The 18,481-nt window shown below is 30.6% G+C and overlaps 2 protein-coding genes across 2 annotated transcripts; one reads left to right on the top strand and one right to left on the bottom strand.

Moving 5' to 3' along the window:
* Nucleotides 1-4,756: 4,756 nt before the first annotated feature.
* On the bottom strand, nucleotides 4,757-6,383 carry LOC129288939 (lamin-like protein). Its single transcript, XM_054925754.1, has 2 exons — nucleotides 6,124-6,383; nucleotides 4,757-5,331 (listed from the first exon to the last, which is right to left on the bottom strand). Exons 1-2 carry the CDS (start codon nucleotides 6,305-6,307, stop codon nucleotides 4,988-4,990), a joined length of 528 nt encoding a protein of 175 aa, XP_054781729.1. The 5' UTR covers nucleotides 6,308-6,383; the 3' UTR covers nucleotides 4,757-4,987.
* Nucleotides 6,384-13,894: 7,511 nt separating this feature from the next.
* LOC129288865 (uncharacterized) lies at nucleotides 13,895-16,574 on the top strand. Its single transcript, XM_054925668.1, has 2 exons — nucleotides 13,895-14,157; nucleotides 16,266-16,574. Exons 1-2 carry the CDS (start codon nucleotides 13,998-14,000, stop codon nucleotides 16,349-16,351), a joined length of 246 nt encoding a protein of 81 aa, XP_054781643.1. The 5' UTR covers nucleotides 13,895-13,997; the 3' UTR covers nucleotides 16,352-16,574.
* Nucleotides 16,575-18,481: the final 1,907 nt, after the last annotated feature.

Genomic DNA, 18,481 nt, shown 5'->3' with positions numbered 1-18,481 from the left:
ATGACTTTCTTGGTGCTTTGTAATGGCTTGATATATGATGGTATTGATGGTAGTCACTTTTGGTTTGTGCTTGCTGAATGGTCATGGTCTCATGAAGTTATGGACCAATCAAGTCTAAATCACATGACAAAGTCAATCATTACCAGGACAACACTAAGTATTAACCCATGAGAATGCTACTCCTTTGTCTTTTTCTTTTTCTTTTTTGAAGCATTTATCTAGCTTTTAGTATTATCATATGACATTCAAGCGTTATTAGATTTAGGGTTAAAGGACCCCTCCAAACTTTTTGTTTAGGATTTATAGGTATTTTAAATTTTATTGTGAGTCATTTTTATCTTTGAACATTTGAAATCCATTACCTCATCACCTCAATGTTAACACGTTTAAATGGCTGTTATATAGGCCCCACCATTTGCATTTTTTATAAGAGTTAAGGGTAATTTTTGTCTTTGAACTTTTGCTTAAAGTCTGCGAGTAATTTGAACTCAATGTTGGGTCATATTTGTCCTTGAACATTTTAAATCTATTGCCTCATCACTCTATTGTTCACATGCATAACAATTTCATTAATGGGCTCATGCTTTGTTAAGCTGGTATTTTTTTTAAAATATTTTTTGTAATAAAATATTATATGAGGTTCCAATCTTCTTCTTCCCCTTCCCCTCTCCCCCCTCCACGTTATCTCTCCTACATTCTTCTCCATTGCAACCTAGTTTCGGAGTAGGTTCAAAATTGGGTTGCAAAGCATGGAGAGAAGATTGGAGGAATAAAGGAAAGAGAGAGAATGGAGGGATAGAGGAGAGAGGGGAGAGGAAGAAGAAGATTGGGATTCACATATAACATTTTATTATAAAATATTAAAAAAATGCTAGCTTAGCAAATAGTGTAACCCATTAACTAAACTATTAGACTTGTGGATGGTAAGGTGATGACGCACTGAATTTCAAATTTTTAGGAATAAAAATAATCTAAAATCAAGTTCAATGTAATTGTAAACCTTAAAGGAAAAGTTTGAGGCAAAAATGACATTGTAACCTTGTAAAAAATGCACAAATAGTGAGATCCACATAACACCTGTTAAATATGTTAATGTTAAGGTGATGAGATATTGAAATTTAAATGTTTAAGGATAAAATAATTTCAATCAAGTTAAGAGTACCTAAAAACTCTAAGAAAAAATTTAAATATAAAAATAATATTTAACCCTTAAATTTAATTGGAGATAGCATTTCCAACGGACTAGGGATGTCTTCATTTTTTTTCCTCCCTTTCCCTCCACTTCCCCCATCCCCATCATTCAAATTTTTTTTATTAAACAATTTTATATTGTTCCTGTCTTCAAACATACTCCCTCCGATCTTATTTATAAGTTATTTCTACCAACCTTATCAATACCAATATAATAAAAGTACAAGAATAAAAGTAAGTAAAATTTCAAACATGCTCCTATATAACAAATTTAAAAAGTAATGTCCTGTTACTTTTTTTCTCTCATGAAGGGTAATTTTAAAAATACCTCTCAAATATTACCTAAAAAATACACCATAATTTATAAATGAGACCAAATACACCTTCTAAAATGAGACTTATAAATGAGATCGGAGGAGTATAACTTCTTGAGTTGGCCACAAGACTGCAAATTATGACATTGTCTTGTTCCTTTAAAGTGCCAAAGAAGACAAATCCATGTCAAATCTCGAACCAAAGACGGTCCTTGCCCCCCTTACATCATTGCGCCTTTAGCAAAATTTTATTTGTTCTTTGCAAAATAGTTTAAAGTAGACTTTGGCCCCCATTTTTATTTTATTTTCAGTTTAACCGCCCAAAAAAAAAACAATAAAACTCCGGATCTGGCCCTGTCTCGGACCCAGATTTCGGTGCTAAAAAAACATGCGATCGTATCAAATCTCTTCAATATTGTTGTTAATATATTATATTAACTATATGGTAATCATGTCATGTTGATATGCTCTAGTCCTTTTCAACAAGTCATCAGTCAAATGAGGATCACATTGCCTACCAATTTCGCGACTTCTTAAGTAATAATTTTTTTTTTTTAGAAAAAAGGATTGAGTTAACCATAAAAAGATACATAAACATGTGTGTCAAATGTGTCACTTACGGGGAAACAAGAGTTGTTGGCTTTCGTAACAGCTAACAGAACCATAATAACCCTTCGTTTCGTTATTTGTCTTCTGGTTATCAATTTAAAAGTTAATTACAGATTTAAATTTTACAAGTGGCTTAAATCTATTCATTTAATGCGTGTACTAATTATAGCAATTATATTTCATCAATACTTAAAAATTATCAAATATATTTTCTGTCCAAAAATTCAAAACAATCTTTATATTCAAAACACTCTTCACATATGTTGTTCTCTTTGAAAATTTGAGATTCACTTTCTAAGTATTAGATAACAAAACATTTTACAATCATTCAATTAAATTGAATTATTATTGTCATGTCACATGAGATAATTATTGGATAAGTGGATTTAAGCCTCTCACTAGGTCCAAATCTATTAAACTGATTCTTCATATGCATGGTTTGTTATATGTTTTTCAAGTATGAATTATAGTAGGGAGAATAACATATGAGGATCATTGAAATAGCTTATTGACATATAAGTTCCATAATAATGAGCTAATCAAAGTAGAGTTCTTAGATCATTTTCTGACATTAATTTTCCTTATCAAGTTATACCATAGTGCCCATAATTTGAAATTACACCAGAGCTCTAACAAGTTATGTATAACAATTTTTTTTTTGTTGCCCAGGCATCTCCACAATCAGTAGTTGTGAAACTAATCTCTCAAAAAATTTGAGTGCCATTTAAAAGGTTGTTCTCTCCTAAATAATATTTTTCTATACAATTTGATAACTTTGATCGTAATTAATGACAACCATATATTTAAAAGTGACAACTACACTTTCACCAATGACAACTATTTTTTATAAATAACAATTAACTTGGTTTCAAGTGTTGGAGCTCAATGATAAGTTCAGAATGATAAATAACTTTTGTTACAAGTAATGGCAACTACAATCGCATCTATGATAACTACTTTTCAAAAATTTAACTAATGGATTTTAAAGATTAGTAGTCACATAAAGTTCAATGATAAGTTTTGTATAATGATTGACAACTTTGATTATTACTCATGACAAGTTGGCAACTGCAATTTTAACAGTGACAACTTAATGTCAAGAAGGTTAATATGGTGGTAATATGGCAAGAAAACTTAATGTCAAAAAAATTTCAAAAAAAAAATATAGTGTAATTAGTTCATTTTATGAGACTTACATGTCAATATTCTATTTCAATGATCACACGTCATTTTCTCGTTATAATAAGTTGGCTTTGTTCACAAAAGCACGACTCAAGAGGTGTATTTTTGAAATACTGTTATATTTGTGAAATTTAGTGTGTTTAATTCACATTAAAAATCATCAAAATCATTTTGTTTTGGTTTTTGTGGTTCCTAACATAAAATAAAAAATTATTAGATAAACTCGACACACCACTTCATACATACTATATCATATTACACCAATTCAATTAAATAATATCTTATTATTATTTTTAATGATTTTATTTTAGAATAAAGCACCTATTTAATTTATTACTTTTTCTCTATCTATTATAATCAATAACAAAATTAATTTATATTTACATTCATCTAACATGACACGCTTTTATTGAATAGAGTGTGAATAACATGTGCACTTCTCATGAAATAAAATTCACTCTTTTAAATAAGTACTCCTTTTATTTAAATTATAAGACATTTTTAACTATCACTTTCAAATAAAACAATTAAAATCATTAAAAATTATAAAATTTTTCTATATCCACCTTATTTAATAAGATAACTTAACCACAAGTAAATTAAAAAATAATCTCATTAATTTCAAATATTTATTAATAGCATTTGTGAAAAAAAAAACCCTCATTAATTACTTCTAAAAAAACCAAAATATCTTATAATTTTAAACATGATATCTCTTAAAAAGTGCCTTATAACGAATGTTAACCAGAGGCAGTAAGCTAAATAGCATCCAAAGATATTTGGTCAGGCATAGAAGATCAACCGGTCATAAATTGAGTTCAGTGCAAAATTTGAACATGATACTCCACCCTCTCTTGATTATAGGATAAAATTAATCAACTTCACAGTTTTTAAGAAGTCATGGTTAATATCCTTAAACCTGTGAAAAACATTTGATTTTCCAATTTTTCCCTTCATTAAAATTAATTATCACAACAAAATGCATGTATAAATTACAACATAGTGCAGTTAAGGAAAGGCAATATTTTTGGGGGAAAAAAACTAATTTCCACACCTTTATCTTATATTAAAACTTTGCCCAGTAATTAAGACAAGAGTACAGTCAATGATACAAGACCTCTCATCTTAAGATTGAAGGCACATGCATAGCCACGTGATTACAGCAGAATCTTCACTAACTACACATAAACTATAATTACATACAAAATGAAGAGAACATTCTTTACCGATTTCCCAGAAGCATGTATCAAACTTTAGTGCCTGTCTTAATGTTTTTACTAAAAATAGTGTTCTTGATTTCAATTCCATTTAAATGTGTGAGCATCAATCATAAGCTTTTTTTATATGTCTGGAATCTGAATCATAGCATTGAAAATGGAGTACCTTAACTAATTTAATGAAATTTTTTGTTTATGACCAATTCGATCGTGATTTTGACCAATAATTGTGGAATCAATGCCTTGAACAATTCAATAATCAGTCTAGCTTTCGATACTTTGATGTGAATTAACAGACAACAACACTCAAGTTTGGAAAGGCAACAACCTTCAGAATTGGGAATGGTATTGGTTTGACACAATCATGGAGTCTCATATGACACAACAATGTCTGGATTGAATCAGAGGAAGAATGAAAAAGAAAATGAGAATGATAAATCATAAAAATTCCTAAGAAAAAACACACTTGCTAGATCATCCAACCACACATCCAAACCAAACCAAGGCAGAAGACATGAGCAGAGACCAGAAAGCATTAATGGAAAGCAATAATGGAGCAGCAGAGGATGGGGATGAATGCTTAGCAGATTCAGCAGCAGAAGCAGGAGGAGAAGGAAGAGGATGGACAAGTACAGAGACTTTCATGCCATTGAAGCATTGGCCATTGCCACAAATGAAGTAATACCTCTTAGCCTCAGTCAAGGGTATGAAGTCTTTGCCTTTTGTCCAATTCCCAATAGCTCCCTCAGTTGTGCAGTTATCATACCCAGTTTGGTTCACCTCAAACACATTGTACTGGTTTTTCTGGTACCTGAATGCTACCCACCAAGAAAAACAAAAGCAACACAAAAATTAAAACTTCTAAAGAGTCAAAAACAACGAATTGCAGAAGTATAGCAGAGTCTTTAACAACAGTCTGAAATAGCTTAGGTCCCTTGATGAAAGAGAGAAAGATATTATTGCTTAAAGAATGAACATAGCAGAATCTTTAACAGTCAAATACAATGAGAAGCTTCTTTTTCTTCTTTCAAATCAAACACATTGCCAGAATTTTTTTTTTAAAGAAAATCTTTAAGAACAGTAGCTAGAGAACTAAAACAAAAAGCTTCATTATCTTTTCTTTCTGCCTCCCGAATCAAACGAAATGCACTGTTTATTCTGGTACCTGAATGATACTTCAAACATCTCAAGAGACAGACAGAGATTACATCTCAAAGAAGGAAGAAGAAGAAGAAGCATAGCAGAAACCTTCCTTGCTCAAAAGAGAGAAAGAAATTATTGGTTAAAGAACAAGTATAGCATAATCTAGAACAGTAGCCAGATAACTACAAGAAAAAAGCTTCATTTTCTTTTCTGTTTGCCTCCCAAATCAAACACAATGCCAAATCTCATGAGACAGAAAGAGATTAAGAACCCTTTCTTTCTAAATCTTCAGCACAGTAGCTGAGATAAGAGTAGAAGATTTCAATTTCATGACTTGTTTTGGCTCGGAAGGAAGAAAATGTGTTGGATTAAAAAAAGGAGAGATACCAAAAGGGAAAGCAGGTTCAGATCTAGGAAGGAACAAAAAGAGAGATGGTTGGGGAGAAAGGTAAAAGAAAGAGACTAACAGATAAGGTCGCCGACATAGAAAGTGTGGTTGTTGGCCCAGAGAGTGTAGTTAATGCCGGGGTTCCAGCCACGGTTGGCGCCGACGATGTGGTCGGTGGCAGAGACGGCGGAGAGGGAAGCGACGACGGAGGCGAGGACCAACGACAACGTCCACACTTTGGATGAGGAACTGGAACTGGCCATCCTTGTGCGGGAGCTGGTCTCGCTCCTTTCTCTGCGGGACGCCTCTGGCTGGCTTGCTTACGCCTTACAGTTAACTATGACGCTCGACTCAATTATTAGCATTACACCATTGCTTCACTTTTTCATTTTTTTTAAAAAAAAAATCCTCCATTTTTATATTGAGAAAATACCGATAAAATTTATTTAAATTATGTAAATAATATTTATTCTTTTAAAATGTTATAATTTTTATAAAATTTTTATAAATTTTTCTGTCATTAAAAAATTAATATAAATGATTAAATTATCATTAATTTAAACTTATAAATTGTTGTTGAATTATTGTAATTTTAAGAGAAAAAATTGTGAATATTAAAACAAAACTTGTGAATAATAATTGATATTTGTAACATTTGAAAATATCAAGATTTCAAATGTGAACTTAAAAATTGTTGTTGAATTCTTGTCATTTTAAGAAGAAAAATTGTAAATCTTAAAATAAAACTTTTAAATGGCAATTAATATTTGAATTAAAGGTAATTTAGTCATTTATATTAATTTTTTAATGATAGAAAAGTCCTTAAAAACTTAAAAAAAAAATTATGACATTACATAATTTAAAGAAAACTTTATTGTCATGTTTCCTTTTATATTTTTAGGAAATGTTGTTAATTAAGACGTTTTGTAATATCCTCCTCCTTCTAATCCCATACTTAAAATCAAGTTTCAAGTAATTAGAAAATGGGATTATAGTAATTAATAAAATATCAAGTTTTCAATGGTTAGCAAAATGGAGACCCCAAGCTTACAAAATTAAATTTTAAAGTCTTGCAATTAGACAAATTAAAGTTTACAAATATGAAAAAGTATAGGACCATTACATGTATAAGTGTATTTGTTTAAGAATTTGAAATAAGATAATTTTTGAAAAACTTTGAGGCATACACCGCAGTTCATTGAACATGCACCGCAGCATATTCGCCTCTGTGACATGCACCGTAGCTCGTGGCACCATGCGTCGCGGTGCAATTGCATGAATTTTGATAATAAATTTTGCTATCAATTTGACAGTATTAGGGCCAACTTTTGGTGCGTCTCAAATCTCCATCCGATGTCCGAATGTTGCGAACTAGGTGTCTACAGAAAACTCTTTTCGAGCTCTAACTAATAGCATTAGTCTCAGACTCAAATTATTTCTAAAATAAAAATTAGATACACTTTTCAAAACTTATACTTTTACAATAATTTTTACAAAATCAAGTGTTTAAATCAAATGCCAAAGGTCAATTGCCACCGACACCAATTTGATCATATACAAGTCATTAAGGTTAACTCGTGCAATGTACCATATCTCATGAAATACTCCCAGATTAAATTTTTACTATCCAATCCCTTAGACTCAAAAACATACAAGGGGGAGTTTACCACCATTTTCATCAAATTCTCCAATTTATCTCATAACATACTCTACTCTTACTTATATTAGTGTTTTGGTCCTATCACAACAACACATATTCATCAACTCACTTTTTAGGACCCACAATTTACAATTCACATAATGCAAGTAAGGAATAAATGAGAATTCCTAATTGAAAATTAAAATTATCATACATATAATTACTTAAAATAAAGAGACCTACTACAAAAGGATTGCAGTCTTAAACCTTTAGGTGTTTTTTTTCTATCCATACCTCTTGAGCTATTCCCTATAATATTAAAAATAGTGGGGGTGAGTATAACCATTCAGTAATCAAAGTCTGACTAACCCATATTAATGTATGTTAATTAGTTTGAATGCAAGTGACAGTTAATGTCAATACTTTAACCCATGTAAAACATTTGAAAATAGATATTTACAATTTCACTCATATAATAGCATTTACTTGAGAAACCATGCTTTTTAGTGCTTTTCATATAAAGAGAGTTGGTCACACAATTCATTGACAAATACATTGGAAGAAATTAGGACTCAACTCGTGATATCATCCTTAGGGACATAATATAGACAACCTGATGCCCTTATTCACTATATGCATGATCACACCTCTCTTATATCTTCCTTATTTCTCTGACATAAAACCATGGGCTATAACTCAATGGGTTAGTCTATATTTCATGACTTCCCTAGCCTAAATACTTGTGAGGGAATTACTTAGCCAAGGCACACTTAACTCATTTATGGAACACGGTTTACCTTATTTCTCACACTATGGGGTGTCATACATCTTAAACTAGCCTCCTCATTGAACCGGTGGATAGCTAGCTAGGTTCGAGTCTCTCATTGAACCAATAGAACAATCCCTCATTGAACAAGTGAGACAATATAGATATAATTAATCTGGCAAACCGTCTCACGGATAGGCATTACCATGTGGATTTCATTATCTACTCCTCTTCCTAGGAAAACTCCTGCCTATCAAGATCATGCAATGCACATTCATGTCATAATTCACACATATGCAATTCATAGAACATTATCAATTTTCATTGAACTTTATCATTACACAAATCATTGGACTTCTTAAATACATTTTCATGGAACTTCAAATCAAATAAGTCGTTGAACTCTAACTTCACAATCATTGTACTTTACACTTTTAATATCATTGAACTCTACTAGTTTAAATATCATTGAACTTCTCATAAACAAAGATTCATGTTACTTCTCAATTCACAAAATCATTGAACTTTCAATAAACATAATACGAAAATCCACCGATATTGTTCTCAAAAAAATTTTACATCATAAGGCATAAAATTTACAGATTTGATCTAGTGGATTTTCTAACAAATCAAGCTATACTTGCATTTCTTTTTAATTTACACATTTCAATGATAAATTATAAATCTATAAACTAATAAACACACAAAAGTATAAGATAAAATTTCCCTGATTACTTCAAACCTTTAAGAGGTCAAAGGTTTCACCCCTCAATTACTCACTCCCAAAGCTTCCAAGAAGCTTGAATGGTACCAATGATAGTTACTCTACAAGCATTTACTATGCAAAACATCAATATCCATTTTGAGCTATTTTTCACTAACACTTCATCATTTCTTAGTACTTAAGATTTATTCTTCATGTAAAAGTACCCATAAAAGCTTCTTAGCTTTCTTTAACTCTCATTAATAATATTGAGCTCTTAGATGGTCATTAATGAAACCACATTGTTTCCAACTACCATATTTATGAGAATTTTAGACATTTAATGTCCTTCAACCAGCAGTCATCATAAAATCATAAATACCAAGTTTACTTAGTTTAATCTACTCATATTAACTCTATTTAAGTTAATGGGTTCAAATTTATAACTTCTATGGACTGAAAATCATCATTTTCAATTAAACCCTAACTTCTACCATCAAGAAAATAAAAAAAGAGAGAAAGATTTAAGTAAGAAAGCTTACCTTTGGTGTTTATGAGCTCTAAATTACTCCTATAAGTCGGTTTCTTCAAGCCTTAGCTTAACTCCTTTGTTCTCTTCATTTTTCTCTTCCTCTTCTCTATTTTTCTTGCGCAGATACGAAACTGATATATCAAAATTTTGGCCATGCGCCGTAACGCATGTTGCCCTCCGTTGGGCGTATGGCACAGAGAAGCCCATTGGATTTCAAATCTGCCTCTGTGCATTATGACGGACTGACCATGCGCTGCGGTATGTGGCATAGAGAGCAAATCTTCACTTTTTCTTTCTCTTTTCTTGCCTGGGTGGCTCACCATCAATCTTAACTCACTTTTAGGGCTGAAATCACAACAATTACACCAAATTAAGCTCATCTGACTACACACCTCATTAATACACTTAATTAGTCTATTTGAGCTTAATTAATCTTATTTGAAATTAAGGATGTTACACGTTTTAGTCAATAACTTCCATAAATGTTCTATTTGACTTTCATTTACCTCTCTTAATAGGGCTTAAAATTATTCATTCCACTCTTCTTACTAGTGCTTCTTGTAATCTTCTTAGTATATGTCCAAATTATCTCAAATGATTTTCTACCATTTTTCTCTCAATCAGTGCTACACACACTTTTTCTCATATATGTTCATTTCAAAATGTATCTTTACATGTTTGCCTATACATCCATTTCAATATTTTTCTCTTTGCTACTCTAATTTTATGCTCTTGCTATCCTGTTAAAACTAACATTCACTCCTTTATAATATAGTCGATCTTATAACAGTTTAATGAAACTTCCCTTAAAGTTTATTAGTTACCTTATGATTGTAAATGAATCCTTTAACATTTTTCCAATTAAATCACCCAACTTGTAACCTATGTGCAATATCCACATTAATTTCTCATCATGTTGAATAATAGCTTTCAAATATTTAAACTTTTTCACTTAATATATAATTTGATTTCTCGATTTCATTTTCAAATTACTACTAACTGACTTCTTATCAAAATTACAATGCAAATATTTTGTCCTACTTTAACTCAGACAGAAACCTTTAGACTTCATGTCCTCCTCCATCATTCAAGTTTATAATTAATGTTTTCTTTTGTATCAGCAATAAGAACTATATCGCAAAAAGCATGCATTTGGAGATTTCTTTTTAAATATACTCAAGCAAAACATCTATGATAGTGTCAAACAAATAAAGACTCAAAAATGATCTCAATGTAGTCCAATGCTTATTATTTATAACATATTAAAACTTGTTTTTATTTCAATTTTTTACTTTTTTGCATATTGAAAGCATATATAATATACTAAGAATATATACAAAGCAACAATGTTTTTGTGTGTGTGGAGAATCTCACTTAGGGCCCCAAAACATAAAAAATTGCAGTTAGAACCCATTATAATCTCAAAATGCATTGCAAGCTTGAGAGCCCTTTATTGCAAATTTTTGTGTGGATAAAAGATACTTTTGCCCTTGTCTCTAAAATGTTTATGTATACATAACACGAAGTCCATGAATCATCAACACTATGTTTATGAATGTACAATATATTTTGTAGACATTCACTTAAAATATGTTATTTCAATGAAAGTATGTTATTCATTATGGACTTTATGTTGTACAAATGTTGTAGGTCTACATATGTCTATTGTGTTGAGAATTGATGAATATTGTGTTGTATATTTATGAATATTGTGTTATTTATTCTTTGCTTACTTATACATTTTGCTTCAAGTTAAAATGGTATCCACCAGATGTGTTGTGCATACATGAACATTCTATTGAGATAAGGACAAATGCGTCTTTTCATTCACAACAAAATTTCAAAAAGGACACTTAGGCCTATAATGCGTTTTCAAATTCTATTTAGTCTTAATGTAAATTTTTATGTTTTGAGAGCCTTAAGTGAGATTCTCCTTTTTTTTTAATAATAAGCATAAAGAATGTGGATACCGAGAGTAAAGAATAAATATTTTTTAATTAAATTGTTAGATGTATAATGCTTGGGTACCCCAACCACATTTTATTATCGTACAATTTACTTTAAAATTTGTTACCTGGTGTATGTAATAATATAAAAATAAGTTATTATGCCAATATGTTTAGAATTTATTAGCCTCATGCATATTAATAAGAGAAAACATACCTTTTAGTCTTTGTATTTTCTCGTATTTTGCTATAGATCCCTGTACTTTTTTTTAAGACCCTACATTTTTATTTTTTAATGTTTTATATTTATCCAATGTCCCTACACTTTGTTCATTTATGGACCTAGAACACCAAAAAATGAAAGTGTAGGAACCCAGAATATTAAAAAAAGTGAAGAGACCTATAGCAAAACACAAGCAAAGTGTAGGAACCAAAATGTATGTTTTTCCTAGTAATAACATAAACAATTTGTTTTATTTTAGGATTTTTTTTATCCTTGTACATATTTAAAACGTAAATAAATAACATTTCATATCCATATTAAGATTTAAGAACATATCCAACAACTTGTTTTCTTTCCATGCAAATTATTTTAAAATTTTTATGAACATAAATATTATCTTCTCTCTTCCATTTCAGGATTGAAAATAATAGAATGCAAAGAATGATGTAGGAAGTCAAAGCATAAGAAGAATTTTTTGTAGAGACTTTTTGCTTATATATGTAGGAACATTTGGAAGGAGATGCAAAAACATCTATGTAGAAGGAGCCATTTCTAACAAAGACATTACTTTCTCATATACTCAAGACATTATCAAAGACTTTAACCTTCAATCAAGATTCAGCCGCTTGGCCTTGGAATATGATAGATCACAAGCTAAGTGGCATCCACCCAAACCAGTCTTGGTGAGATGCAATGTTGATTGCTTAGTCAAAATTAATAGCATTGTTGTTTGTCCAGGTCTCATCTATGATGATGAAGGAAATTGGCTTAAAAGCTTTACTAAACACTTCTATTATTATCCCAATGATGCTACAAAATTAATATGTATTCTTAAAAGGCTTAATCTTTGTTAGAAGGATAAATTTAATAACGTTAACTTCCACATCGATTTCCTTGAAGCATCGAAGCTCAACAGGATTCCACACAAAATCACCCTATGTTTGATATTATCAAGAAAATCAAGAATCTTGTTATGAGAAATTACACTTTCAACCACGTATTTGGAATAGCAAACAATTTTGTGCATTGACAGGCTTCTAATGGTAATTTAGATGTTAGGATTTATGGTGATCCATCCCATGAGTGCATATCCAGCATGAGGTATATTGTGACTTGATTGTAACCACTTTTACATGAATTTTTTCATGGCCTATTTATTAAAAAAAATTATTACCTCATACATATATTAAAAATATAAAAAATTAATTTGTTATACTAGAATTTGTTGTTTTTACCTAATTTAAAATTTAAGCAATAAAATATTGAATTTTATAATTTGTTATTTGTCTGTGTAATTTATTCTATAATTTACTATTTTCTAACTCTGAAAAATCAATAATATAATATTTATTTAGTATCTGACAACAAGATTTTTTGCAAAATGATAATAAAATTTATTTTAATTATATAAATGATAATTTATTATCTCAAAATGTCATAATTTTATTAAAGTCCTTAAGGATTTCTATGTCAATAAATTTTAAAGTAAAAAGATCATTTTACATTTTACACTTATTAAAAACAATAAATCATAATCATAACTTTTATTTAAAGAATAATACTTTTTATTATGTGAATTTCAAGAGTTGATCAAGAAATTATAGTTTATCAAGTATAATTTATTTTATTAAAAAACAAATCCCGATCATAATTATTGTTTAAAGAATAACAATTTTTATCATATGAATGTTGAACAAAAAATCACAACTTATCAAATATAGTTTCTGCTATTGAAAAATAAATTTTCAAGATAACAAACCCTAATCTCAACTTTAGTTTAAGAAATAATAATTTTTATTAAAAAAATTGAAAGAATTGAATAAAAAATCACAGCTTATCAATGAAGATAAGATAACCTTTTTAATTTAAAATTTATTGACATAAAAATTTATAAAATTTTTAATAAAATTATAAAATTTTGAAGATTTAAATTGTGATGTACATAATTTAGAGATTCAGAGATTTTGTTGTCATTTTATTATTATTATTATTATTATTATTTTAATTGAGGAAAGAGGATAGACCATGAGCAATTGAGAGCGTTAGACAGTCGGCGGCTCTAGCAAAGAAGGCTAACGACACCGACTCACCGAGTGTAACTGAGACAGACTGAGGAAGAGAAGGAAAGTCGCGTGAGAGAGAAAATGAGCGGCGACACGAAACCCAACAATGGCGGGAACGTTGGAGGGGGATTTAGGGCAAGGTTGGATCATTACCTCTACAGTGGAGACAAGAAGCATGTCATGGTTGGCTTAGCTCTCATCACCGCCGTCTTCGGCGTCCCTTGGTACTTCATGAGCAGGGGTTCGTTTTTTCACTCCCCCAACTACCTTTAATCATCTTTTGAATTGGAATTTTTTGTTTAATAGTTTCAATTATGGAAGTTGTTTGTAGATGGATTTGAATCTTCCTCCGTTTTGAGGATTGGGATAAGTGAAATGAATTTCATTGTTCTATTATGATATGTTTAAGCTTTAATCCTTGGAATTATCTATTAACTTTTCCTTTTGGTTCGTTTGGTGTTTAGAAATGCGGTGTCCCTCCGTTGAGATTGAATTTTTGTAATATTTCGAATTTTTTTTTTATCCTCTTTCGCCTAGAACAATTGATAGGAATGTTGTTGAGTCCAATTTCAAGGTCACACAGATGGTACAAGGGTAAGAAATACGGTTTAAAAGAGATCTTTTTTTTATGAATGAACCTCAAATGCGATGCTTTCGGCCTTTCAATATGCTTATTAGGATGAATCTGTGGCATGGAGTTAGAATTTTGAACTTCACAGTTGCAATCTAAATGCTTCCGTGCTCTTGCAATACTGGATTGTGATGGCATAGATCGGTTCCTATTTTCATGCATATGTTAGCATTCTACATGCGTCCCTCTACTACGAGGTCCAAGACTAAGTATTGCGCGGGACATATGGGATTAATTGGGATCTTATAATTGTATGCTAGTGGCATACTATGAGTATTGAGCATTCATTCTGGATTCATGTTTCATGAATCAACAAGGTGCTCTTGCCTTGAAATAAATTTGATACTTGATAAGAATAAGATGCCAGTTTGATGCTGAATTTTACTTTTAATGCTTTTATAGTTTCCATAGCAACACATTCCTTGCCTAATACGTCCTCTGGTCTATCAACTACTTTACGTAGATTAACTATAAAATTTCTTTATAATTTTTTGAAATCACCCTTAATCAAGTTTAGATGAGATAGATGATGAGAGCGGTGAAGGAAGGTAATTTTCAGAAGTGAGTCATAAAAGTTTCTTTGGTTTGTAAAAGGTCTTGTATTAAAAACAATTAGAATGAATCATATAAATAGAGTTTCTCACATGACAGAGGCAGCACTTAAATCAATATGAGATGATGATATTGGTACTATGGGCATTTTATCATACTTAAAAACAACCTCAAGTACATATGCAACCTAGAAACATACTTGTATGTAGCTAAAATGGATGATTCAGAAATTTTAGCAATTGAATATTTGCTGTGTTCTGCTAAAAGCCTCCTCTAGCCTTTTTAATTAATCCATTAGGTATTGTGTATACAAATGGTGCCATGGGGATCCTGAAGTTCTGAATTTTCAACATGCATGGTGCAGTTTATAAACCATAATGCACTAGGCTTTTCTGTCAACATAGAACACTTGCATCATGTATAAACTTTGCATCATAACCTAGTTTGAAGTGTAAATAAAGGGAGGGACTAAGCGCTGTTACAATAAGAAATAAAAAATCACTTGTGGAAGGAACCCCAAAACAATCCTGCAAGTTGGGACATCTTCAAAAGTAACAAAAGGCAATTTTGTTCTCAAAACCCTGGTGTCCATTCCATCAGCAGATTGGTTGTACACTTCTGATTTTTGGAGTAAAACCAAAACTGATATGCCAATTCTTCTTCATAAACTGATGAATCTCAAGAACCGTTTAAAGAAAACAACAGTGCTAGGTACTTTCAGTATAGGATGGTGCCGTGCTGTGTATGTGTCTTGTGTACGTGTCTGTGCGTTGTTGCTTAATAGTGGTGCATGTTATTCAGTGCTTCTCACTTGCAAATTATGTAATTGTTTCTAGTCCCTCGCTCTAAAGTTAGTTACCTCATTTTTGACGAGCAAAGAAATATACTACTTGGAGTCCAAGTCTTGGACCCATTCCATGAACCATACAAACTATCTTGTCTCAAGTAAGTGCATTCTATTCTTCATGTTAATGGCACTTTCTATTACAAGTTAGACATTATGAACAATCATCTCTGCACCTTCAGTGATGTTTTCTTTACCTTGTGTTATGAATTATGATTGCCTTTAATGTAGCATTCAAAGAGGGTTGATTATTCTGATAATCAAACAGACAAACAGTTCATCCATGCCCATTTAACTGATCTGCACTTTTGTTTCCATGCAGGAACCAAACAAATGTCTCATCAAGACTACCTGGAGAGAGCTGATAAAGCAAGGAGCCAAAGACTCTCATCCGGCTCTGCTAAGTGATCTTATGCTTTGCATTTATTAAATAGCTTAATCCAGTTAGACTACTTGTCAATCAAAGCTTTATGGCGTGATAACATTTTATTATATCTCCCTTTTCCTCCTCCGGCTTTTTGTATGGCAGAGATGTTCTTCCTTCTTGTCATTCTTAGTGATGTAGTCCATGTAGCACTACTCATTGCTTTGCTCGTTTGCAAAATTTGATGGCTAACAGCTTTCCATTCAACTTCATTCTTTCCAGTGGCTTGGTTGATATATCTAACATGATTGGTAGTAAATACCAAAAATAAAGTGTACCTAAACAGCCAATGAATAATTTTTGGTTGGTGAGGATACAACTCATACTCTAGAAGTATAGGCTCGAACTTTGAATCCTGCTATGAGGCTTGTTAGACTTAGCTGCAAAATAATACCAAACTAATTTAAACATTTCAACAAAAAAGAGAAAAAATTCAACCCAAAAAAATTTTATCAATAAAAAATAGTTCGGATGTATTTGATTAATCATCTTGTATAAAGCTTCAAAATAATTTATACAAACAAAAAATATGTATTTAATGAGGAATATTAAAAAAAAATCTACATAATTTGGAACATTTTGCCATAATCTCTAAGGCATAGACACGGGTTATATGAGAATCATACTTTTGTTTTTTAATAAAACAAGATAGTATTATTATTTAATATAAGGTTAATGAGTAAAATGGACTTTGAATTTTTGCTCAAAAAGCGACATAGACTTTGAACTTTTAAAATGTATAAAATAAATTTTACACTTTTAAATTCGTAGAAAAATGAATCTTGACTGTTAAATTTTTTAACACCGTATTATTCATAGTGGGCCCTAATAAATGTTGACGTGTCATTATTAATTAGCACCAAAAATCTTAAACTATTAGTAATATTTTGGATCTTAAACTTTAAAATTTTAAGCAAATTACCCCCATCATTTATGTATAGAAAGTTAACTATTATGTAGACTAAATTAGTCTTAGTGTGGTTCACCGCGGTGAATGCATCGTTGATCGTGATGAATAACCTATAATTTTGTAAAATGATGTTTTTTTCTTTTTTTATAATATTTTTCAAACGATTGTTATCTCATGCTTCCGTAAACTCCATAATTTTGATTTAGTTTTATTTTGAATAATACTTATTTATTTAATGGTGAAAATTTAGGATGCCATTTGAAAAAAAGTTTAAATATCATAGAATTTTACAAACGATGTGAAAGCTGATGATTTTATTAATGAATTTGAAACTCAAATTAATCAGTTAATTAAAATTCTCTAATATTTAAACATAATTTCACTGTGAACAGTATTGTGTGAGCAGTAATTTCATTAAAAAATTAATGATCGGGATCTATTTTGCTCATTTAACCCTTTAATATATTGTACAAAAGTGTATCTACCAAGAAAAGTGGCATTGTTTGATTAAGAGTTGGTTTTGTCCATTTTTTTTTCTTTCCACTTCCTCTCCATCTCTCATCTCAGCCATCAAATTTATTTTTGAATGGTTGAGATTTAATGTTTTATAAAATCAATTTTTTAATTTTTTAATTATTATTAAATCATTAAATTCATGACAAAATAAATAAATTTAAGATATAATTAACTTTATCTAAACTACAATTCAAGATTTAAGATTATAATTAAAAATAAAAACTTAATTTTATAAACCATTAAATCTCAACCATTTAAAAAAAAATTTAATGGTTGAAATGGGAAGTGAAGAAAATAAAAAATGGAGAAAAGCCAACTCTGTCTAATGTAGGTTTTGTAACGGTAAGGGGATTGACCGTAATATTAGGAGTGAAAGAACGTAGCTAAAAGTAAGCCTCGTGGGGAAACAATAAACATTGAAGAGTCCCTGTTGATTATTAATGAAAATCAAAGCTTCTTGTAGTGCCAGCATCAGAATTTGAAGACGTCCCATGTTTTGTAACCAGTTTGTAGTAATTTGAGTAGACGACGTGGTTGCACCATTTAATCCAAAATCACATGGTTTTCAAGGAAGTTCTTGTACGTTGAAAGTTTGAATTCCATAATCCAGCTTTCACTTTCTGGCCAGTTGAGGTTACAAATTGAGCAATCCAACAAGGAATTTTTTTTTTTTTTTGATAAAGTAGAG

The sequence above is a fragment of the Prosopis cineraria genome, unplaced genomic scaffold (assembly GCF_029017545.1).
Source record: "Prosopis cineraria cultivar Desert tree isolate PC_DT_omini unplaced genomic scaffold, ASM2901754v1 PC12, whole genome shotgun sequence".
NCBI lineage: Eukaryota > Viridiplantae > Streptophyta > Magnoliopsida > Fabales > Fabaceae > Prosopis > Prosopis cineraria.
This window is presented reverse-complemented; position numbering and strand designations above follow the sequence as displayed.

Excerpts from the sequence above, each read along its gene's own strand:
- LOC129288939 (XM_054925754.1), bottom strand. The coding sequence starts at position 6,307 with ATGGCCAGTTCCAGTTCCTCATCCAAAGTGTGGACGTTGTCGTTGGTC. Across the intron at positions 5,332-6,123 it reads CTATGTCGGCGACCTTATCT|CATTCAGGTACCAGAAAAAC; the intron begins GTTAGTCTCTTT and ends CTTGGTGGGTAG.
- LOC129288865 (XM_054925668.1), top strand. The coding sequence starts at position 13,998 with ATGAGCGGCGACACGAAACCCAACAATGGCGGGAACGTTGGAGGGGGA. Across the intron at positions 14,158-16,265 it reads TTGGTACTTCATGAGCAGGG|GAACCAAACAAATGTCTCAT; the intron begins GTTCGTTTTTTC and ends GTTTCCATGCAG.